The following is a 24,590-nucleotide window of genomic DNA, read 5'->3' as shown; positions in this document are numbered from 1 at the left end:
TTTCTCTAAACCGATTTTTTTTTATTTATTTTTTTTTATGCTGCATCCATATGAGTTATGCTTAGAAATCTAGATCTGACCAAAGCCCCCTGTGTTCTGTGTTCTGGCAGAATTAACATTAAGATAGAAGAATAGAATAGGTTAAGAATAGAATTAACCACTTAATTTGTTATACGCTTTTACAGTTGTTAGTAACATGCCATTAACTGCAGCTGAGAAGCAACGGCGCTATCGCGCTCGTAGATACCAGGATCCAGAGAGGAGGGAACGGTATCTTCTATGGGAAAAAAAGAAGTATAAGAGAGACAGAGAACAAGGAAAGAAAAAAGCATAGAAGAATGCAATGAGGTAGAAAAGTTGTTGAGGCGAAGGAGATGGAGAGCAGACCTCGACAAGAACGGTTTGACCTAAAAATATCAAAATTGAAACTACTGCGGAAACAAAGACACCTACATCTTGGATGCCCTTGAGGTAAGCTAAAACATACCAAAATTTAATTTCAAAGTGAACTATCCCTTTAAACTTGTGACCCTTTCCTTTCCTTCTGCTTGTTAACAGCAGGTGTCTTGAGTAATGGTCAAAAATCAGTCAATTAATCTCTTAATTATCTCATTAACTTTAGCACTGCTTCAGTTTTCTTTTTAACACTCTGAGTGTGGACTTAAAATCTGAGTTAATTTAACACTGTGTTTTTTTTCTGTGTAGTGAATAGCTGGACCCTCCAGGAGCAGGTTTGATCACCACTTCCCAATAGGTAAAATATTTCTAAAATCAAGGGCACTGAAAAGAATTGTCTGTCACTGTATTACACTAACTCATTACCATGTTTATACAACATTGCGTGCAAACCTTCATTTTACTGGAACATTGTGTGCATAGTTTCTCTAGCTTTGTTTCAGATCTCATCCAACCACATTCCCAAACATAAACTTTCCTAAAAGTTCAGTGCTTGTTCTACTTTTTAAAAAGGAAGATTATTTATATCATTTTAAAATTATTTTTCCTCATAGTGCTTGTTTGCATTGGAAAAGATTAATCATTATAGAAACTGAATTATAATTATTAATAGCATGTTACAATTAATATGTTGGACTCTGCTTCTGTATTTGGATATATAGCCTTTTTAAACATTCACTATAAGATTCCATGTATTGGTATATAGTTGATATTTTCTATGTATATGATGAGTCGATCTATTGGACATCACTGAGTCTCTCTCCGTTTGCTGCAGTCTCAATCATGATCCAGTTATTATGTGATGTAACATGATTTTAATTATTGTGTGGTGTAGTTGGTGATGCTAGTACTATTAAAGTTCAGAAATCAGTTTGCAGAGTTAAATCATAATCAGTTCATCGTATTTTAGACAACTTTGTTGTCTAAACACTGTAGTCATAAAAATAAAATAAAAAAAAAACACTGAAATGAACAAGTTACAGTAAGTCACACCCTGCAGAAAAACCAGTTTCTTAGGTATGTTACCAGGAAGATATATAAACCCATCAGTTGGAAGGAACTCTACTGTGGAGCTGCGGTGTGTATCGTCTCTCTATCTGTGTGTTCATATACAGTGAAATGGCAGAAGCCAGTTTCTCATGGGCTGAGGATCAGTTCAGCTGTTCAGTGTGTCTGGATCTCCTGAAGGATCCAGTGACGATTCCCTGTGGACACAGTTACTGCATGAACTGCATCTCAGATTGCTGGAATCAGGAGGATCAGAAGGGAATCTACAGCTGCCCTCAGTGCAGAAAAACCTTCATACGAAGACCAGTTTTAAGTAAGAATGTGGTGTTCGCTGAGATGGTGGAGAAACTCAGGAAGACGAGACTCCAATCTGCTCCTGTTCCTGCTACTCCTGCTGCTCCTGTAGTTCATAACACTGGATCTGGAGATGTGCAGTGCGACTCCTGCACTGGAAGAAAACAGAAAGCAGTGAAGTCGTGTCTGGAGTGTCGAAGCTCTTACTGTCAAATTCACCTTGAGCAGCATGAGAGTCTCTTCAGAGGTAATAGACACAATCTGATGGACGCCACTGGACGACTGCAGGAGATGATCTGCCCTCGACATGGTAAAATGCTGGAGATTTACTGCCGTACCGACCAGCGGTGTATCTGTATGCTGTGTATGGTGGATGAACACAGAAATCATGACACTGTATCAATTGGAGTGGCAAGAACAGAGAAACAGGTACTGCTCCATACTGGATCTCATGAGCAACATGACATCATGATGTTTCTCTCCTCATTTGTTATGTGATTTTTCTCTCAATCAGGGAAACTGTTGTAATTGATTATGTTTTAGAAATTAGAAATTGAAATAGAAATAGAAATTGTGTCTTTGATCAAATAAATGCAGACTTCAGTGACTAAAAATAAATAAGATACCTGTTTACAAAAACATTTTTTCATTTAACATATCTGTTTTCTGCAGAAACATTGTGAGGAAACACAGAGAAGCATCCAGCAAACAATCCAGCAGAGAAAGAAAGATCTAAAGCAGATGAGAGAGGCTGTAGAGTCTCACAAGGTGAGTTTGGAGAAGTTTGAGAAGTCTCCTTCACACTCTTAAAAATAAAGGTGCCAGGAAGAAACAATGCTGTAGAAGGACTTTTGGTTCTGTGAAGAAGCCTTCAGTGAAAGGTTTATTAAAAATTAGAGGGGCAAGGGACGCCTCCGCGATTTTCGTGAAGATTTTCGGAAGGACCTTGTACTGATGTGCCCGCCCCTCGAACACAAAGCGTAGACATGGTTTCTGTCGAGGATTGAGATCAATTGAGATCAATTTTGGGGTCAAATGTATCCGAAAATGCACTTCTGCGTTCACATCTTGAATGGGAGCTTGTTCACGAGGAGATGGTCGCTGCACAGCGTGCAAGACTCAGTTAAAGCCTGCAGCGTGCTGGAATGCTCTTTTGTTGAAACAGAAACTCTCAGGCGAGATCCCAGTTCGTCAGTCGTTCTGATGTAACGTTGAACGTGACTTACAGATAGGGAACTTCTGTTCTGTTATAAGCATTCCATTACTCATTTGAATTGGTATGTTTTGTCAGGCAGCGAAGAAATATAGATCTAAATATAGATGTTTCCTAATAATATCTCCCAAGGGTAGCATGGGTGAAAAGCAACTGTCCTAGTACCTTGCGGTACTCCATACTGAACTTGTGATCTATATGACACCTCTTCATTTACTGCTACAAATTGATAATCAGATAAGTATGAATTAGCCATTACAATGTAATTCCACTAATGTCAACATTATTTTTCAGTCTATTCAAAATAACCTTTTTTTTCACTATAAAGAACCTTTTGCACAATAGCAAGGTTCTTCATGCAACCCTACAGTCTGATGAAGAATCATTTAAGAACCATTTTTTTAAGAGTTTAACACTAGAGCTCTATGTCTGTGTGAGGTGCCATTAAGAGCAGATTGTAATGTGTGGTCTATAACAGCGCTCTGCACAGACGGCAGTTGAGGCCAGTGAGAGGATCTTCATTGAGCTCATCCGCTCCATTGAGAAACGTCACACTGAGGTGAAGCAGCTGATCAGAGAACAGGAACGAGTTGCAGTGAACCAAGCTGAAGAACGACTGGCACGACTGGAGCTGGAGCTTGATGATCTGAGGTGGAAAGAGACTGAACTGAAAAAGTTTTTGAACACAGATGATCATATTCATTTCCTTCAGGTAACATATATCTTCTTTAACACAGGACTGAAGACTTCAACAGGCCTCTCTAATTGCACAGAGTTTGTGTTTTTGTCTTTGTGTCTATAGAGTTGCCCGTCTGTCTCTCTCTCTGGATCTACAGACGACTTCACTGTCAGTTCTCGGCCCAATTTTGATGAAGTAGTGAAATCTGTCTCTCAACTCAGAGACAAACTGCAGCAGTTCTGCACAGACGAGATAGAAAGGTTATCTAAAACAGGTAAATACTGATTTACTCAGAAAAGAGTTGAGCACCATAGTAGTAGTTTAATTCTCATCATGGGAATTAAAGGAGTGGCACTAATGCACAGATGTTCTTTGGTGTTCATAGTGAAAACCGTCCAGATCATTGTCCCGAGTCATCAGTTTACGACTAGGAAGGAGTTTCTACAATGTGAGTTACAATGAAAACACACACAAACACTGGTGATCACTGGGAGATCATATTCTGTGCTAATTAAACATGATGATCTAAACAGGGGTTCGTTCCAGTACCAGATAAGTTCATTGGAGTGAGATGTAAACTTGAGTTTTTGTTTTTAGAAACGTTATGGGCATAGAGACTTGCTCTTCAGAATGGAACGCAGTCACATTAGTAAGAAAGTGATTTCTGAGAAAAACTGTTGAAAGTGAATCAGACTGAGGACTAAAACATACTTGTAGCCAATCAGCAGTAAGGGGCGTGTCCACTCATGATGGGGGAGGTGCCTGTGTTGCATAGCATGATGTGAATTTGGGGGCGAAGTTATTTAGACAGGGACGTGATCCTTTTGAGTAGGGGCATTTTGGTGATTTCAAATAACAGTGTTTCTCAGTTATTGCTTACTGCACGTTTACTGTTTATTTTGGTGATTTCAAATTTCAAATATCAAGTGTTTCTCAGAAATCGCTTTCTGCACCTGTTGCAGAAACGTCATGTGTCGCTATACAGACCTATCTACTTTAAGAAGTGCATGCTGGTTAGAAATTTTGTCAGACGAAATTCTTTTGTGTGTTCCGTTACCGAGTTCTGATTTATCTTTTGAATGAAATGTGAAAACGATCACAGAGCAGGATTCAAATCTTGAATTTCAGTGAATACAACTTCACACTGTTTCTTGCAAAAAAAATACCATAAAGCTTCAGAAGACTTGAAATGCAGAAAGCGCTTGACCATGCTTCAGTTTTAGTGCCTTAGGAGAGAAGGGTTGATACCTTTTTTTGCACATAATATTTAGCATAGATTTGTACAGTTAAATTATTTTTTCATACATTTTCAAGATGAAAAACACTGAAATCATTGTTTTTGTTTTTTATCTGATTAATCAATTTATCAAAATAGTTGTTAGTTGCAGCCCTAAATGAAGTTCTCCTTAAAGTGAACTGAGGTTCCCTTTCGAATCGCCTCAGTGCCTGAAGTGCCCGTGGAATCCCGCCAATCGTCAACCGTGACGTGATGCTCTTTTTTAGGCCTCCTCTACTTCCAGAGTCGTTCTGCAGAGGCCTTCATGCAAATAGCAAGCTAGTTTTGTGTCAGTTTATGTAGCAGGCTTCCTCTCCATATGAGGGTCGTTTTGTTGAGGCCTCCATATACTTATTGAGTAGGCGGGCTAGTTATTGCTGGTATATGTGTTAGGCTCCGCTCCATATGAAAGTCGTACTGCTGAGGCCTCCATATACTTATTGTATGTTTCAGGCTTCCTCTACTTTAGGGTCATCCTGCTGAGGCCTTCATGCAAATAGCTAACTAGTTTTTGTCAGTATGTGTTGTAGGCTTCCTCTCCATATGAGGGTCGTATTGTTGAGGCCTCCATATACTTATTGTATGTTTAGGCCTCCTCTACTTCCAGAGTCGTTCTGCAGAGGCCTTCATGCAAATAGCAAGCTAGTTTTGTGTCAGTATATGTAGCAGGCTTCCTCTCCATATGAGGGTCGTTTTGTTGAGGCCTCCATATACTTATTGAGTAGGCGGGCTAGTTATTGCTGGTATATGTGTTAGGCTTCCGCTCCATATGAGAGTCGTACTGCTGAGGCCTCCATATACTTATTGTATGTTTCAGGCTTCCTCTACTTTAGGGTCATCCTGCTGAGGCCTTCATGCAAATAGCTAACTAGTTTTTGTCAGTATGTGTTGTAGGCTTCCTCTCCATATGAGGGTCGTATTGTTGAGGCCTCCATATACTTATTGTATGTTTAGGCCTCCTCTACTTCCAGAGTAGTTCTGCAGAGGCCTTCATGCAAATAGCAAGCTAGTTTTGTGTCAGTATATGTAGTAGGCTTCCTCTCCATATGAGGGTCGTTTTGTTGAGGCCTCCATATACTTATTGAGTAGGCGGGCTAGTTATTGCTGGTATATGTGTTAGGCTTCCTCTCCATATGAGAGTCGTACTGCTGAGGCCTCCATATACTTATTGTATGTTTCAGGCTTCCTCTACTTTAGGGTCATCCTGCTGAGGCCTTCATGCAAATAGCTAACTAGCTTTTGTCAGTATGTGTTGTAGGCTTCCTCTCCATATGAGGGTCGTATTGTTGAGGCCTCCATACTTATTGTATTGCTGATATATGTGCTAGGCTTCCTCTCTATTGAGAGTCGCTCTGCTGAGGCCTCCATATACATGTTGCATGTTTCAGGCTTCCTCTACTTTCAGAGTCATCCTGCTGAGGCCTTCATGCAAATAGCAAGCTAGTTTTGTGTCAGTATATGTAGTAGGCTTCCTCTCCATATGAGGGTCGTATTGCTGAGGCTTCCATATACTTATTGGTATCCAGACCTTGAGCTAAAGCTCGGTGTTGGCCCTAGGGAGAAGTGCTACAGTTAGCCTGACGTGTAAACTGTAGGGGCGGTTACCTGGAGTTATTGTAGTGCAGGCATCCCCTTAGCATGGCGGCGTGGGTACAGCGTTCCCCATAACGTCGATGACGTATTGTCGAGGTTCCCTTCGAAAGGGAACGTCTCAGGTTACAAGTGTAACCTTTGTTCCCTGAGAACAGGGAACGAGACAATACGTCCCTGCCATGCTTTCAGTTTTGCTTGCTCAGTCCCTTCAGACGGAGAGGATGACATGTTCTCTGGGCGCCCTATTTATACTTCCTGGGCACGCCAGAGCATCACGTCACGGTTGACGCGGGCCAATGCGATTGGCGGGATTCCACGGGCACTTCAGTCATTGGTCACGCTGAGGCGATTCCCCATAACGTCGATGACGTATTGTCTCGTTCCCTGTTCTAAGGGAACAAAGGTTACACTTGTAACCTGAGACGTTTTATTCATGATTGTACAAGTCAGAGAGACACATCAAATTATAATTATTATGAAATGATGATACTAATGCAGAAACTCAATAATATGTTTAAATATAATATGATGTCAAATGAGTGATTATCTGTTTATCTCCATCAGATTCCCGTCTGTTGACTCTGGATCTGAACACAGTGAATAATGGTCTCCGTCTCTTGGACGGAAACACAGTGATCACTTACTCTGACATAAATCAGCATTATCCTAATCATCCAGACAGATTTGATTGTTGGACCGAGGCGTTGTGTGCAGAGAGTCTGACTGGACGCTGTTACTGGGAGGTGGAGTGGGCTGGTGAAGGGAGATTAGGAGTGGATATAGGAGTAACATATAAGAGCATCAGCAGGAAGGGAGGTGGTCCTGAAAGTGCAGCTGGACGAAACAATCAGTCCTGGAGTTTGTTCTGCTCTCCAGACTACTGTTCATTCTGGCACAATAACATTGAGACTGTTCTTCCTGTAGTGTCCAGTAATAGAATAGGAGTGTATGTGGATCACACCGCAGGGATTTTGTACTTCTACAGCGTCTCAGACACAATGAATCTCATCCACAGAGTCCAGGCCACATTCACTCAGCCGCTCTACGCCGTGTTTGGATTTGATAGACAGACAGCACTGAAACTGTCTAACCGATTAAATAATTCAGACATTCTACAGATTCTTAATCCAGATCTTCTAGGGGCTTTGTTATTTCGCCAAATGATGATGTCATGAGGCGTATTTACTAGTCCGAAATACCACTACTGAACGAGCTGGTATGCTAGTATTTTCAAAGGCTTTTCAGATCTGAAGTAGCCTCTGTATATCAAAAGGGTTGTATTTTCCTGGATGTTCATAAATACAAGTCTGTCATTTCTCTTTTGCTGACTCAGTTTGATTAAAATAAATGGTTTCGTTTCAGCATTACTGGAACATTGTGTGCATATTTTTCTCTGATCACAGTTAAAGACATCTCTGACTTCGCAACCAACAGGATTTGTCGGTTTCTGAAAGCGCAATGCTTCTGCTACTTTTAGATTATCAGTATGGACTATTTTCATGCTGACTATATACTGTATAATACATTTTTTTTTTTAAAAGACATATATACACATTTAAAATGGTTTCTTCTGATAGGACTTATTATAATATTGTATATAGGCTGCTACTTGATGTTAAGAGGTTTTTTTTTTTTTTTTTTTTTTTTTTTTTTTTGATGCTAATAACAATCATTAAACAATGCATTTGTATCCAAACACTTTCAGTTCTGCTGACTCTGCACACACTTTTATTGAAGGTAGAATTTTAGATTCAGATTCATATAACATTTAATGTGGAATAATCAATATCAGGTTTCTCATCATCATATATTGTATATATATATATATATATACAGGCCTGGTTCTTGGCAGCTATAGAAAGTGAGCTGTCAGATATCCGGGGTGGTCTTTTTTTCTCTTTTATTTTTATTTTTATAGATATCAATAGATAGATATAGATATATAGCTATAGATGGATATATGGATAGTGCTGGGTTAGACCAAAGTCCTTTTAAGATTATATAAAGTCTTTGGTTAGACCCTACTCTGAAATACACCCTCATATAAAAGGTACAAGGCAGTCACTGGGGCAGGACCCTAAGGTACAAAAGTGAAAAGGTACAATGTTAATGTGCCAATGTTAACCACATTGAATCAACATTAATTGTGGCTGCAAAAGTGATGTTGATGTTAACATTGGCACCATATTGTGCACTCTTGCACTCTCAGAAAATGAAACACAACAACTCCCTGAAATCAACTGCTAATAAAAAGAAGACAATAAATCTCTCAAGATCTCTCTAGAAGTTGTTTTTGAGAATTAACAGAGGTTTAGATGAAAATGTGTGGTTGTCATTATGGTGATCAGTTTTTCATTCAGTTGGGCAGTCTGACTCTTGACTTTTTATGTGAGTTTGTGGTTTTTGTAACAGTGTTTACCAAAACACATAATTTGTTGCAAAGGAAGCCAAAAAAAAAAAAAAAAAGGAAAAAAAAAGATGATAAGATGATATGGCTTTGAACCTTTTTTTTCTGAGAGTGCAGGAGCTAAATTTTGTTCCCCCAAAAGGAGTTCCTAGAACTAAAATTGTTTCCAGTTCCTGCTAAAAACAGAACTAAAATTGTGTACTTCCACCATTAGTTCTAGGAACTATGAAAAGGTTCCTCTAGTGTGAAAGCCTCTATAGTCTGAGGTGATTAACAGTTTGGATTTTCAGGAGGTCAATAATCAATTTGCACTGCAACATTAAAATCTAAAAATGTATTTAGGATCAGATTTATGAACAGCTATTTACTAAAGCCAGTGCAAGGATTTACTAAAGACACACTGTGAAATATTAGCGCAGAAAAGGCATGGAAAGGGTTATTTTTGCCGCTGACCTTATTGCAAATGCATTTGTAGGAGTTTCAGTTTTAGATGCAGTATTTATTGGAGGAAAATATTTAATTGAATCAAGCAAGGTGATTTACTAAGGTTTGCGCTTGTCAATACTGAGATTTGAGCCATCATTTATAGATATGTTGATATAATGATTCGTCTGTGTTCTTTTATGTGCAGTCAGTCGATTACAGACCTTGGCATGTTTTCAGACATTTTTCAATTGTTGTTAATTTTTTTTATCTTATTTTAAAGTGAAATAGATGGTTATTATATACATGTAACAGTTGTCTCATGTGCGCACTGATCAGGACATCTGCAACTTTTAAAAACTATCCAGACTGCAATCTACACGTCCCAGACAGCTGCTGAAAAAAGGGTTGAGTCAACGATTAATCAGTTTTGACTGTGCTGAACTCTGCATTATGTTCTACAATATGTACTTCATGTTCAAGAAAGATGTACTGTAGTTCTGTCTGAAGCTAAAGCACAACACAACAGTAAGCACATTCTTCTAGGATTCAGATTGTCCTATGTTATGTATCAATGAATGACACATTTTGGCTGTGGTGTGTGTGTTAGCATAGATATCATATATAAACGCTAGATGTCTTATGGCGCAGTCACTTCCGGCATCACCGTTCGGCCATCTTGTCACAGGCAGGCTTAATGTAAGGTGAATGATCAGCACGCACACAAATCCTCTTATCTCGCTGAAATCTTGACGGATTTACAAACGGTTTGGTTTCTTACTAACGCTATTAACGTGGCTATAATTCCGATTGCTTGAACATGTATGTTATAATTATTCATATGTATGCAGTGTATGTATGCAGTGTCATAACTACATCTCTGATGTTTATAACAAACCAAACCGTTTAAAAATAGGTAGAAAATTGAGCAAGTTATGGTTATTTACAAGTACATGCACCATTAAATGAGTGAGCGAGCTGCCTGTGGCATGATGGCCGCCACGTGCGAACGTCGACCTCCATTGGCCAGCAGCGCGCACGAGACATCTAGCGTTTATATATGATATCTATGTGTGTTAGCGTGTGAAATGCCTGCTATACGTTGCTTATTCCAATCACTTATATTGGGTACTTTTTGCCCTTAAAATGGCTTATTCTTACTGTTGACACTGAAAATGATGCAAGTATTTTTCCGGGGGTTAAAGTCATGAGTTAAAGGAGAACTCTGCAACTCTAGCGAACTCTAGTCACTTCTTCGCTGATTTTCCCTTCTGTTCTCGCATGTTTTCCCCACGAGCTCCCCCTACAGCTGTGAGGGGGGGGGCGTATATTTCACAACACAGTCGTAAAAAAACTCACTTGCGGCGGCCTCCCCCCCCTCTCTACCGCTGCTCGTGTGTGTTTGTTATGATCGGAGCAAGCCAACTGTATCGTGTGGAGCTATGTCTACCGAGGTGGGTAATCTGGTAATACATCATACATGCGTGTGTGTTTATGTCGAATTGCCGTAAAGCAATTTGTGTTTCGCGCTCGTTCTCGTTCTAGTTCTTGCTTCTCACGAGACTTCCAATTTCTATCTTGCTGGGACGGTAGTCCCCAAGTTGCAAGGTTGGTTTTCCGCCTGGGAACGCTGGGGGGAGCGGGGAAAGTCACCAATATCACCAGAACAGGTTGTTTAACCATCCAAATGATTTCTAGACAGTTTTATTAAGTTAAAAAAGTTACCAAGTTCTCCTTTAATTTCTTGATTGCCATTTTGACATAGTTTCTACCTGGACATTTTAGTCATATTTGCTGATTCTCTTTAATGTATTTGTCCTGTTCCGTTTCCCTGGAAAATTCATTTTATTTTTGTTTTATTTTGTCATAATTATTTTGTTTTAAGGAGATCAAAGTGGTACTTATCAACCTTGATTGACATGGATACATTTCTATCACACTATTTTAGCAGTTAAAGTTTTGGGCTTTTTTGGGGGGGGGGGGGGGTAGTGGGTGGGATTTGGTGAGCTTTTGGGCTGGAAATCGTCGACCAAATCCGACCACACTGACCTCAGGGAGCTTCACTGTGATATGGAGAAGTCACAGTGCAGTCATTTCAACACACTGCTGTGAAACAAAATCTAATTTCTTATTGTGCTTGTTGATTTTGCAGGTAAGATGAGTGATGGTGCATTGCAACTGATGTTTTCTAATGATTATATGTGTATTCGATGTGTTTGCTTGATGCACTTTTGTTTTAAATCGATAAAAAAATCAAATAAAAATAATAACCACATCGGCACACCTGCGGCTGGAATGCGGCCAACTCGGCTGAAATTACAGAATGCTTGATGTTGTCAGAGATTGTAGTCTAATTTCAATGCGCTCAATGTTTTTTTTAAAGAGAGTTGAGTAACATTTACTTAAGACGTTTGTGTCCTATAACATTCTGTCATTGTTTGTTGACTATTATGATGCTGGTAAATAAAGTTTACAGTCATAGTGTTAAATGGCTACTTAAAGTGCATGTATAGTACAGTTTGTGTATGTTCATTGAGCATTATTATCTGATTATTGTAATGCTAATGTCAGTACATTCGTTTTTATTTGGTGGAATATATTGTTCTAATATTCTGTGACATACTGTATATCATGAAATATAATGTATAACGTTTTACTTTGATATGAAGTCACACTGCCAGTCATTTCAACAAAATGTGAAACAAAATCTAATTTCTGGTTGTGTTTGTTAATTTTGCAGAGTGTGACAAAAATAAAAGACTGTATGTGCCAGCAGAAAACACCATCTCTTCTGTGTGCAACAGCAGTCAAAATGAGAAGAACAGTCATACTCCTTTACTCTTTTTTGGCAGTCTGTCCTCTCTCTGAGGGGATTCCCCTCAATAGCCCTTTTCCATTTCTGAATCAGAGTACACACCTGGGATCAGGGAAACTTTGTGCAACATTGCAACTGCAGACCAATTTGCCCTGGCTCAATGTAAACCTGTCAGTAAGTGAAAATGTGTTGCTGAATCCTGGAAAATGGCATCTGGAGAATCTGTCACTGAAGGTGAGGTTTTAAGATGCATATTTACTAAATGATTTAATTTTTCTATGGAAAGTAGTGTTAGAACCTTTCTTATCAGGACATACATGATGTTTCTATATTTTATGTAGGAGAAATATGGGTGTTAAGTGCGGAAGATATAGGCTATATTAACTTAAAAATTATAAATCAAATTAAGAGAACGCACAGATTCAGGTCATACCAGTTCCCCATTCAAGTTTTCACTTCGGAGCCAGACGAGCGGTTTTCTCACTCTGCTCTTGACAATCATTGTTCGTGTGGGCTGAAAAAAAGGGAAGCAGTTCTGTGTTTGTGTGGCGGTGGTCGTAACATGAAAGAGTTTTTCACAGCTCTCAAGTGCAGCGACTGTACCCCTGGGCGGTTCAACAATTCAACGTTAAAAGAGCAGTATTTCCCTAAAAGTTAAAACATGGGTGACGTTGTGTGTGTGTTTTTTTTAAGATGGCATTCCACCCATGTGTTTCTGAATGCGGCTGTTTCCTGGCCCCGTCTGACAGACACAATCACTGCCTCATATGCCTGGGCTGTAAGCATGCTACAGCGTTTGTTGATGATTATTGTTCCCACTGTGGGAACATGACCATCACGATGTTGAGATGTTGAGATTGAGACTCTTAAAGCTTGAAAAGAGTGGAGTCCCCTCTGCTACTCCCCGATCTGGTCCCTCTGCAGAGCAGAGGATTACTTCGGTTAATACTCATTTGAGGGTTATAGTTGGACTCTTCCGCTGTGCCAGTCCCCCCCAATCCAATTTTCTTGACGTTAGAGGAACTTGTTTTCAAAGGCATGATGTTCCTCAAACGTTCTTTCAACTTAATTTTGATTAACAATTCAACATTCTAGGAACATTGACTTGTAACATTCCAAGAACATAAAAATGTCCAGTTTCCTGAATGTTACTATAAATGTTATTTAAAGGTTAGTATGATGATCATGAAACATGCTTTCAATCATTCAAACACCTGCTGTGAACAAGCACTGAAAGAAAGAGAAATAAGAACACAAACTACAAATTTCTTCAGTCACAGCCTTAGATGAAATCAACTGAAGATAAAAGAGGAAATTAAAGGGGTCATGAACTGGATTATTTTATTATTTTGTAATGTTTCCTGGGGTGCCCTTATAATGTTAGTATGATTTTTACATCAAAAATGGTCATAATTTAGAAATAAAAGGCATTTTTCCTACCCTGATTTTAGCCTCTGATTTGAACGCTCTGTTTGAAGGGGCGTGTCTGCTGTGAGACTTCAGTGTAAACACCCACTGCTGTGATTGGCTGGCATGTTGTTTGCATATGAAATAGTGCTATATGTGGAACTCTCTCAAAAAACTTTTACTATGTTTTTAGTATTACAGCAATCGAGATTAATGAATTGTGAAAAGTATTGAAAGCATTATATTTAAAGGCTGTTTACACTACACCGTTTTCAACTAAAAACAAAAAACTTTTTATGCGTTTTGGCCGTTCATTTACACGACAACAGACTTTTAAATCAGCGATTACTTCCCAGATAGCAAGCCACCATCGCAACAATGTTAAATCAATGTTAATGTCTACGTTGATATGGAGTTTAATAAATGTTACAATGTGATGTTGCTTCAATATCATGCTTACACTCTCAGAAAATGAAACACAACAACTATAACAGCCTGAAATCAACAGGAAATTAAATTAGTCTATAAATCTAAGATCTCAGCAGAAGTTATTTCTGAGAATTAGCAGAGGTTTATATGTTGATATTTTATTGAAAACATTTGGTTCATTTAATTGGGCAGGTTGACTCTTAGGTTTACTTTTTATGTGAATGTGTGGTCTTTGTAGCAGTGTTTAACAAAACACATAATTTGTTGCAAATAAAGCCAGAAAGAGAAGATGACTAGGTGATATGTTTCAGCATCATACAGTAGAATAATTCACTAAAGAGACTACATGTTATTAACCGATTATGTTCACCATCAGTAGCCGCGTTTCCACTGTCGGGCCAGTGCGAGCCAGGGCTTTAAACGGGCCGTGCCGGGCTAATAGCACCGGGCCTGCGTTTCCACTGTCGGGCCAGAAGCTCCACAGCGCTTCACTAAAACATGCCCGTAACACGCCTCTCTGGAACAACGTCACACTAACCCATCATTTCACCAACAAATGGACGTTTTATCAGAAAACTAATCAGAAATCACTGGAAATAGCGTTGAAAACAAACATGATAAAAGCGGCCGTTTGCTGGCATTTTTGTTGTTTACTTGAATATTTAAAACCCAAGCATCGATGTTTTACCACAGGTTTACAATAAAAAGTGATACATTGATCATAATGAATTAATTTATGTCAAAATTGCACATTAGTCACTCAGAAATAAATTACCGTTAGGTCTATTTCACAAAAGAAAGAGGACACACTTCTTCAGGCGCATCTGTTTCTTTATCTGGTAGTTACAGGAAATTTTAACATCACATTTAGAAAGAATGATAATTTCTACAAATATATGCCACCAAAAATACGACCCGAGGAGCTTTAGCACTCTCTCGACTCCCATACAGATATTTTCAGCTTTATTATATTGCTTTATTTTATGATAGTCCGGTATAAAGAGACGAGACGTAGGCTACTGACAGATAAAATAAAAACATGACTGTGATAGCCTTTAAGATTGGTCTGATTTCTTCAAGCGTTCACTATGTTTTTTTACTATGCGTATCTTCAAGCGTTTACTATGTTTACTATGGTAATGGTTAGCGCGCATAGTCTTTGGCATCACAAACAGAAGGCATTCAAACATGAACGCGAGTTAAATTATTTTAAAAGTCTTTAATGCTGACAGAATCATCCGGCGCTGCCGTCTCCCGACTCAGGTGAACTCCGCCTCTTTTGGTAACCACTCCTCTAGCCCGAGCTGGCCCACTTTGGCCCAAGGTATTCGACGGGCCAGAAATCCTGGCCGTTGGCCCCAAGTAAGCCCCGATCAAGCACCGGAAGTGACAGTGGAAACGTGACTGGCCCTGGCACGCACTAGCACGGCCCGGCCCTGGCCCGACAGTGGAAACGCAGCTAATAGGGGAGCGCGGGGCACAACCTAACGTGGGGTTAGTTGTAACACGCTTGTTTTAAATACTTCCGCACATGCTTGGATGACGAAACTTTGTGTATTTACTAGTTGCCATATCAACACTATATAGGAAAAAAAATCCGCTAAAATTATTTATTTTTTGGAAGATATCCATAGACATTTATTAAACCATAGCAAAAGTAAATTTCTTACTTAAGTTAATTTTTCATCTCTATATTTTGTGTTTATTTAAAATAAGACAAATCTGATATTATTTTAATCTCCAAGATGTTATTTAACAGTTGAGATAGTTATTTAATGCTTTGCTAACTAGCAGAAGACACTAGCAGGGTTTAAATCCCAGTTGTGCAGGCGGGGGCATGTTGTCACACTGCGTTACAATGTGCCCCTATTAGAAATATGCTATTATATTCTATACTTTTATTAATTTTATTGAGAAAACGTGAGAAAAAGGTGAATAAAGACAGAGTCAATGTTCAGAAATTACTAATTATTTATTTGTTTTGAACTATGTTGTATAGCTGTGTTTTCATGTGTTCGTATAGTCAAAACTCAAAAATGAGTTTATATTTAATTATTAAAAATTGCCATTATTTTATATGAAAAAGTTTTTTTAAATGTATTTTATTTAGAAAATATTTTAGTTTGTTTTGTATATTTTTTTTATTAGATCAGATAACATTTTAAGCTGTCATATGGTCATGTTACAATGTGCCCCACACATGTTACAATGTACCCCACCTATGGGGCATGTTGTCACATTTCACTTCCATTCTTTCGGGGTATATCAAGAAAAAAGTATATACTGTATTGATAAAACAAAAACACATAATTGTACTAGACATGTGGGAAATGAATGTGGGGAAAAATAAATATTCTGAACCATAAGTAGATTTACACAAACTGAGAAAGTCAAAAAGCGTTACTTTGTGCCCCGCTCTCCCCTACTTTCTTGCCACACATCAGACATTCTGCATTTTGATTTTTAAATATATTGTAGATTTTTTTTAGAGACAACACAGATATCAAGAATTAGCATATGAATCTCAACAATGGTGATATGATTCATGCCACAATGCATGCTGGGAGCAATGCATGCATCAGCTTTATAGAGGGTATGCGGGTGACGTCACTGTCACCGGCCCTGGAGTGGCAAAAAGACTGAGCGGCAGCATTTGTTTTCAGTGTGAATGCCGTGAAAAACACACACATCTAAAAGAGGAAAGAGCTTTGTGATTGACTGTAGCCTACAACTAGATTTGACAAGAAATCTGAGGTACATTTACAGACTGCTAAAAGAAAAGATAATCAAATGGATCGCTGCGATTCTCAGAAACAACTGAACTCCAGGCAGTAAAAGGTGGATTTGCAGTTATCATTTTATGTCAATATGTTGAATTTAGGGGTAAAATCATACCCTATATGTTGGATTGTTATATATTGTATTGACAACTCATCAATTAAATATTATTGTATATTCTGCATAATGGGACGTTTCTTTAAATAAACACTGACAAAAAACTATACAAGTTTGCTGGACGATATGATGATTTATATAACATATAACATATATCAAGATTTCACAGGCAAATTTGCTTTATGTAATCCCCGGCATCGAAATCAGGCACACACAGCAAAAAGTGTTAAATTAACACTCCTCAGCACAGGTGTATAGTCCAACATGCTGCGTTTCCCAAAAGCATTGTAAGCCTAACTTGATCGTAGAACAATTGCAACAAATGGTCTGTACTGAAACAAAACATTACATAAAACATTACCATCTAAACTTCTGTTAAACTTCTGTTAAATCTAAATAAGAAAGTGTGTAGGTGTATGACAGAAATAAAGTCAAACTGGTAATAATAAGTGCAATAATGTGTTTTGGCTTGAAGTTAGGAGTTCTTGTGTTTCTCTTCCCCCGTTCTTGTTGTTTCTCTTTCCTTCAATGATTCTGCTGATTAACATATAAGGTATCTTCAATAATGCTCAATCATCACTTAATTAATCACTTAATTATCTCATTGACTTCAACACTGCTTCAGTGTTACTTGTAACACCCTGTTGTTGGACACGTCTACACTGAGGAGCAGAGGTGTAAAGTCCAGGGGTCAGAAAGTAAAAGTCCTGCCATATGTTTATTCCACCCATGACCTCAGACAGCTGATTTCACTAATTAGTTCTACCTACTGGCTGAACAACTGCTAATTAGGTGGGGTAATTAGGCTAATTCAGGTGATTGGAACAAAATACTGAGGAGGACTTTTACTTTCTGAACCTGGACTTTACACATCTGTTTAAAGGGTCATGAAATCCCATTTCAGCAGCAGTCCTCTGTTGAAAAATGCAGTTTTGAAAATTGCTACAGAATTGGGCATGGTAAGCTGCGGTTGCCAAGTCTGCTTATAAGATACGACTTTGGGCTTTTATTTTTGGCATTGATTGACACTGTCTGATCACAGCTAATAGCAAATCAATGCAAAAAGTCCTGTAGCATAATTCGTAAATGTTTACTGTTGTGTATTGTATATGTATTGATGATGATAAAATCCTCATATAGCCTCTACATTCACTGATCTCATTCAGAGTTTAATCCTGTATAAAAAGGGTTACATTACCACCACTGGTACCACCAGCTACAGCAAGAGTTCCAATCGCGTGCACGCGTATGTGTGTGTTCAGACACACACATACATCAACAATCAGCACATGAATCTCAACAATGGTAACAATTAAAAAATGTTATGTCGCAATGCATGCTGGGTTCCAGGATAGTATAAAACTGCCAGCATGCACTGAAGCATTAATAAATTATGCAGCTGAATTTTTTTTAAATATTTTTTATTGTCTCCATTGTTGAGATTCATGTGCTGAAAACTAAGACGAAAAATCTCCTGACATCTTTATTTCTTGGGTTTCTTTTCAACAAATGGTGCATTTTGGTACAAAGACCACAAACTCCCAAAACATTTTTAATAAAACATCAACATCTAAACATCTATTAATTATCAAAAAGAACTTCTTCTGAGATCTTGATAGATTTATTTTCTTTTAGCTTCAGTTGATTTCAGGCTGTTACAGTTGTGTTTTTTTTTTTTTCTGAGAGTGCCAGAATGATGTTGAACTAACATCACGTTGTAACATTGATTCAATTCCATTTGAAATTTCAACATTTTTTCAACATTAATTGTGAGTTCAAACGTGATGATTCAATTAACGTTGACATATTAAGCCACTACATGATGATGATTATATTCTTATCATCAATCAGCTTAAAGCATCTGACTACATTTTCTCTTGCTGTTCTCGCCATAACAAACAGACACAGCTGTCAGAGAAAAACTAATGTTAAAAAGTCAAGAGCCCGCCTAAAGCACACACGGATCGCCATAATGGTAACATCAAACCAAACCATTACTTTCAAATAAGTAATCAACATCTAAACCTCTGTTAATTCTCAATAAGAATTTCTGAAGACGTCTGACAGAAATAAAGTCAGTCTGGTTACTAATAAGTGAAGCTGGTAATGCTGTTTGTGGAGTTGTTTAATCAGATCTTGAGAGATTTGATGTATTTTATCTTCAGTTGATTTCATCCAAGGTTGTGGCTGGAAGTAGTTCTTGTGTTTCTCTTTCCTTCAGTGATTATGCTTGTTAACAGCAGGTGTTAATCAATAATGCAAAATCATTTTTCAATCACTTAACCCTCTGGAGTCTGAGCGGTTTTCTGGGCCCTTGAGATGTTCTGACATGCTCTGACATTTGTGCTTTTTTCAGTTGCTTATAAACATATTAATGGCAAAGGTGTAAATTCACTCTATAAAGCACAAACAGGGCTACAATAATATGTGAGCCACGTGTATGTACATGTTTTCATTTTTGAGAGAATAATGTTTATGCATGGATATTAAAAAAACTAAAAACTAAAATTTCTGAAATAAGGCCACAAAACACATAGTAAATATGTGTCAATAAGACTTTTGACTAATGGATGTCCTCACCTAGAGTTTTTTCTTCAAAATTATGTGAAAATAGTCTTGCTTTATCGTTCACATAAAACCATACATTGATTTAAATTGATGTAAAACAGGTTTTGCTTGGAAAGCCAATATGCGAGGGGGCGTGAACGAGGAGTGGTTTACACCTGCGAATACAATGTCCCACCCACTCTGCATAATGATGAGCCATTCACTCAGGTGTGAAACTGACTGAGCCACAATGCAAGGACAAAATATATATTTAGAAGAAGACTTATATTGACCATTTAAGATTTTGCTTACATCTATCTTGTAAATATGTTTTGCTATTTTATTAAAAAGGTTACAACAACAATAATTACAATTTCAACAATATTTCAAGTGTACTCTTTCTTTGTAAAAAAAAAAAAAATGATTATAGGCCTACATTTTATCTATGTATTCATTAGTTTGAATATAGCCAACATTGGAACAGCTAACATCTTAGTTGATGACTTTATTTTTGACAAAAATAGTATTTTATATATAGAAATTGCTAAACAAAAGCTTATTTGACGTGGCAGTATATTCTACAGTAAAAACTGTACCCAAATCTAGTCAACAAGATGTTGTCTTTCATATTTCGCCTGACTGTAACGTTGTTTTCATGAAATATTAGGGCATATTGTTAATTTGCAGTTTAATACGTTGCTTATACAAATAGCCTACATTTTATTTCAACATATTTCAGTCGATTTTTACTCATCTCAGTATAGCAATACAGTTTGCTAAAACATCATCATTCATTCACACACGCGATTTAAATTTAACTTAAAAGATGAAGTTGATGATAGGCTATTGACTCGCGATCTTCGCAGTAGGCTAGTGAACGCACCGGAGAAATGCACATTTATTAGGCTACATAGTTTTTTGTTTTGGATGGTTTTGTTTAGAACCAGCTTTCTGTAAATATATTTCACATTTTTTAGACATGTGAGGCGAGTAGGCTACGGTCTGGTTCATGATGATCTCCAGTTCAAGCACCTTATGTTGTGATTGCTAGCCTATATTTACTTTAAATCCAGGAAATTTGTTAATGAAAAAATTATTAAAATTAAGATACAATTGATACAAAACGAAATTCGTTTTAAAGAAAGGATTTGTACTTTCTGTTTTGAGGTCTCTGTGAAAGTTTGAAAGTCTTTTAGTGCTTTTTTTAGAGCGCTCGCGTCCATAATGGAGAACTGTCACGTAATATTGTTTTTTCCTCATAAATGCGAACACGAAAAATAAAAGACAAAAGACTTTTAAGTAAAACTTACTCCGAAATTGTGTCCTCGGCGGAATTCGCTCTTCAAAATGCTGCCGTTCGTCGTCTGAGTTACAATCTTTCTCTGAGGAAAAGGTGCATTGTTCCTCGCTGTCCAGAATCATCTGAAGGGCGTCTTTGGAGAAGCGTGCCATACTCAAAACGCGATGAACTATCAGTAAGTCTGATGAAGAAACTGTGTTTTTATGGCATTGATTGGGGGGCGGGTGCGCTGCATACTAGATCACCTAACTATTTACATGTGAATAGCGCCGGGGGCGGGGAACACGAAAAATGTGTGTGCCTCAGCTCATTTAGAGATAATGAAGGGAGACGGAAAAACGGTACCTCTCCTTGCTTTCAAACGGATTACATGAGTTGAAAACATTTGTTTTTTATATAAATTACTTCATTTAAAAGAAGAGATTTCAAGCTTCATAAAGACATATATCACGTGTATATGTGAGAAGTATTCGCTGAGTTATGATTCATTTTCGGACGCGTTTCAGAATGGACTTCACTGACAGAGAGAGGGCAGAACTCGCTTCGTGTTTATTTTTCTTTATTTGGCGAAAAGCACAACACTTTGTTTTTATTGTGAGTATACACAAAAATAATACACATTTAACAGAATCGATTGATGTATGAAACTCCTATGGAAAATCAAAGTCAACAGAGTATTTATGAGTTTCTTTTACACTGATAAAAAAAAAGCGAGCTGGTATCGCCGGCGATACCGTCGACCTCAGGGGGTTAATTATCTCATTACCTCCAACCATGGGCGTCGGAAGAAAAAAAAAAGTGGGTGGGTCCTCCCCCAGAAAAATGTTACTGGAGTAAATACCATTTCATGTATTCTGGTGCCTTTTAATTAAAACAAGTAAACTAAACTCCAATTAACGTCGGGTGGTTCTTTGCCTCCACGTCGTGCATTAAATGCACATTTATCCGTGGATTATCCCACTAATACTGTGGTAATTTGCCAGCAATGACAATTTAAAGCTGTTATTGATGTTTGCAACGCAATATTTGACTGGAAGTTTACAACTGGCGGTTACTTTCGTCAGTTGCGGCTCGTGTAGAAATAAAATGTAGCGATTCAGCGGAAATGGAGTTTAATTTATTACACTGAAAAAAATGTGGAGTGACATTTACTTAAAAAAAGCTAGGCAACTTTTTCCACACAGAAAGTGCTTGTAATCTTTACTCGGGCTATTTCAATTAGTAATTAATTGTAAAAGTAATTAAATTGAACAAATTATAATTGAGTAATAATTAATCAAATTAATTCCTTAAAAGTTAACCATTTAAAATGAGTAAAATTTACAAAATATCTTTTATTGCCAACATTGAAGACACCTGGTGTTAACAAGCAGAATCACTGAAGGAGAAAACCATAATTAAAGTCACCATTGTGGAGATCAGTGTGCGTTTTAGTTGGGCTCTTGACCCTTAAATTATTAACTTTAAGTTTCGTTTGGCTGCTGTACATGAGTTATAACAGCCAGATGAACAAATAGAAAAGGTGATCTGATGGTGTTGGTTGTGTTTTAACATAATCATTATTTCACAATCATTTGACCTGAATCACTGAACTCATATAGAGTCCAATTCATGAGTTAGGTGAACTATATTAATTATAACAGCATTATATTTATAGCCTGTTCAATGAAATCCAAAAATCAATGAAATAAAAAAATTATATATATATATATATACACTTTTTATAGGCACACACACACACATCAAGATTTTGCGTATGAATCTCAGCAATGGTGACAAACAGATCACCTCTGATCATAAGCTCATTATTTATTCATGCAGCAATGCATGATGGGAGCCATGAATAAGTTTTGATTGGTGGCACCCAGAATGCACTGCAACATGCTTTATAAATGTCACCATTGTTGAGATTCACAGGCTGATTATTGATGTCTGTGTGTCTCTTTTTTTGTAAAAGAGAAACTTTTTGGAAATTATTTTTGTTTACATTGTAAAAGTTACAAATATTCTGCCGTACAAGGACAGTGCTGCTATAATTAATATAACTAAATTGGACTCTATATGAGTTCAGTGATTCAGATCTAATGATTGTGAAATAATGATTATGTTAAAACACAACCAACACCATCAGATCACCTTTTCTATTTGTTCATCTGGCTGTTATAACTCATGTACAGCAGCCAAACGAAACTTAAAGTTAATAATTTAACTTAAGGGTCAATAGCCCAACTAAAACACACACTGATCTCCACAATGGTGACTTTAATTATGGTTTTCTCCTTCAGTGATTCTGCTTGTTAACACCAGGTGTCTTCAATGTTGGCAATAAAAGATATTTTGTACATTTTACTCATTTTAAATGGTTAACTTTTAAGGAATTAATTTGATTAATTATTACTCAATTATAATTTGTTCAATTTAATTACTTTTACAATTAATTACTAATTGAAATAGCCAGAGTAAAGATTACAAGCACTTTCTGGGTGGAAAAAGTTGCCTAGCTTTTTTTAAGTAAATGTCACTCCACATTTTTTTCAGTGTAGGGAATTCCCTAATAATTGGATTTGACTGACGGCGCTCTGAAAAGCGAACAGACAAATGCACTGAATCAGAGACGGTAAAAGTAAGTGGGTCCAATATCATTGATCTTAAAAAGTGGGTGGGTCTTGTCCCACCCATACAATGGTTCCGACGCCCATGCCTCCAACACTGATTAAGTGTTACATTAAACAGCCTGTAGTGTGCACACTAAGCAGTGTTCATTTCAACTGGGCAAACCCATGTGGGGCCTACATGGAAACTGGGGGCAAAACTGGCTGGGCCCCAGTTAGATAGCCCAGGTCAAACCCATTTGGGCCCCACATGGCTGTGCTGGCTAGGTAAAAGTGTGCCATGCATAGAATTCGAGGCAGTAACCTTGGAGCTAATGGTTCCTCCCTGAAAGTTAGATTAATATAGCATGTAATGACATACATTTAGCGTGTAAGGGCATTTTTATGCAGGGGTGTGAAGTAACGAATTACAAATACTCACGTTACTGTAATTAAGTAGTTTTTTTCAGAAATTGTACTTTTTTGAGTAGTTTCAAAATTGTGTAATTTTACTTTTACTTGAGTATATTTTAAGTGATGTATCGGTACTCCGCTATTTTCCTTCTGTTTGTGGTCGTTACTCATTACATGCTTGTTTTAATTTTATTTTTATCCATCAATGTGATTGGATCGAGTAATCAGTCTCGTGACTGTCATCAAATCAAATTAAGCACAGAAAACTTTAACCGCCTATTCCTGCTGACTGTTACTCGTGGCTGCTGTGGAAGTGCACTCTTCAAGCATCAATTCAATCCAGATATCAGCGTCTTCCTCTAATATGCTAAGGTACATTTCACATTTCTGCTTAATATGATATTTATATAAGCTGGGCTATCTACAGGGCCTAACATTTGGTGTGAGGTTGGGGGTATTGCGTGACAAGTTCATAATGCGGTGAATTCCCGCTCCCATTTACTTCACAATCACATTATAAAGAGACGCGCATCACGATCTGCGCACTGCCGCGTCTCGCGCTCGCCATGACGCCAGATTCAGTATCAGTGAACCATCACCTGTCCTGAACCATGGCGCTAACCTGAACTGTGTTTCTGTCAGTGCGTGACTACAGCTCGTTAATAAACAACGTTTTTTGATTGATCCATTTCATACAATCAGTCTTCATTTGGCAAGTGCATTTGCGCAAAAACATTTTTCATGTTCAACTTTTGTTTTTTTTTGTGTGTGGATGCTGCTGATAAAACAGCTTCACCGAGACTACAAAGAGACATGCATGCATGTGTGTGTGTGTTTGTTTGT

General features: G+C 37.7%; 1 protein-coding gene across 1 annotated transcript; it reads left to right on the top strand.

Moving 5' to 3' along the window:
* The first annotated feature begins 1,522 nt into the window (after positions 1-1,522).
* Positions 1,523-8,212, top strand: LOC311087405 (E3 ubiquitin/ISG15 ligase TRIM25-like). Its single transcript, XM_084120724.1, has 6 exons — positions 1,523-2,187; positions 2,431-2,526; positions 3,450-3,683; positions 3,774-3,924; positions 4,036-4,098; positions 7,084-8,212. The coding sequence occupies exons 1-6, from the start codon at positions 1,576-1,578 to the stop codon at positions 7,692-7,694; spliced, it is 1,767 nt and encodes a 588-aa protein (XP_083976850.1). The 5' UTR covers positions 1,523-1,575; the 3' UTR covers positions 7,695-8,212.
* Positions 8,213-24,590: the final 16,378 nt, after the last annotated feature.

This window comes from Abramis brama, assembly GCF_963993115.1.
Source record: "Abramis brama genome assembly, chromosome: 7".
Lineage (NCBI taxonomy): Eukaryota > Metazoa > Chordata > Actinopteri > Cypriniformes > Leuciscidae > Abramis > Abramis brama.
This window is presented reverse-complemented; position numbering and strand designations above follow the sequence as displayed.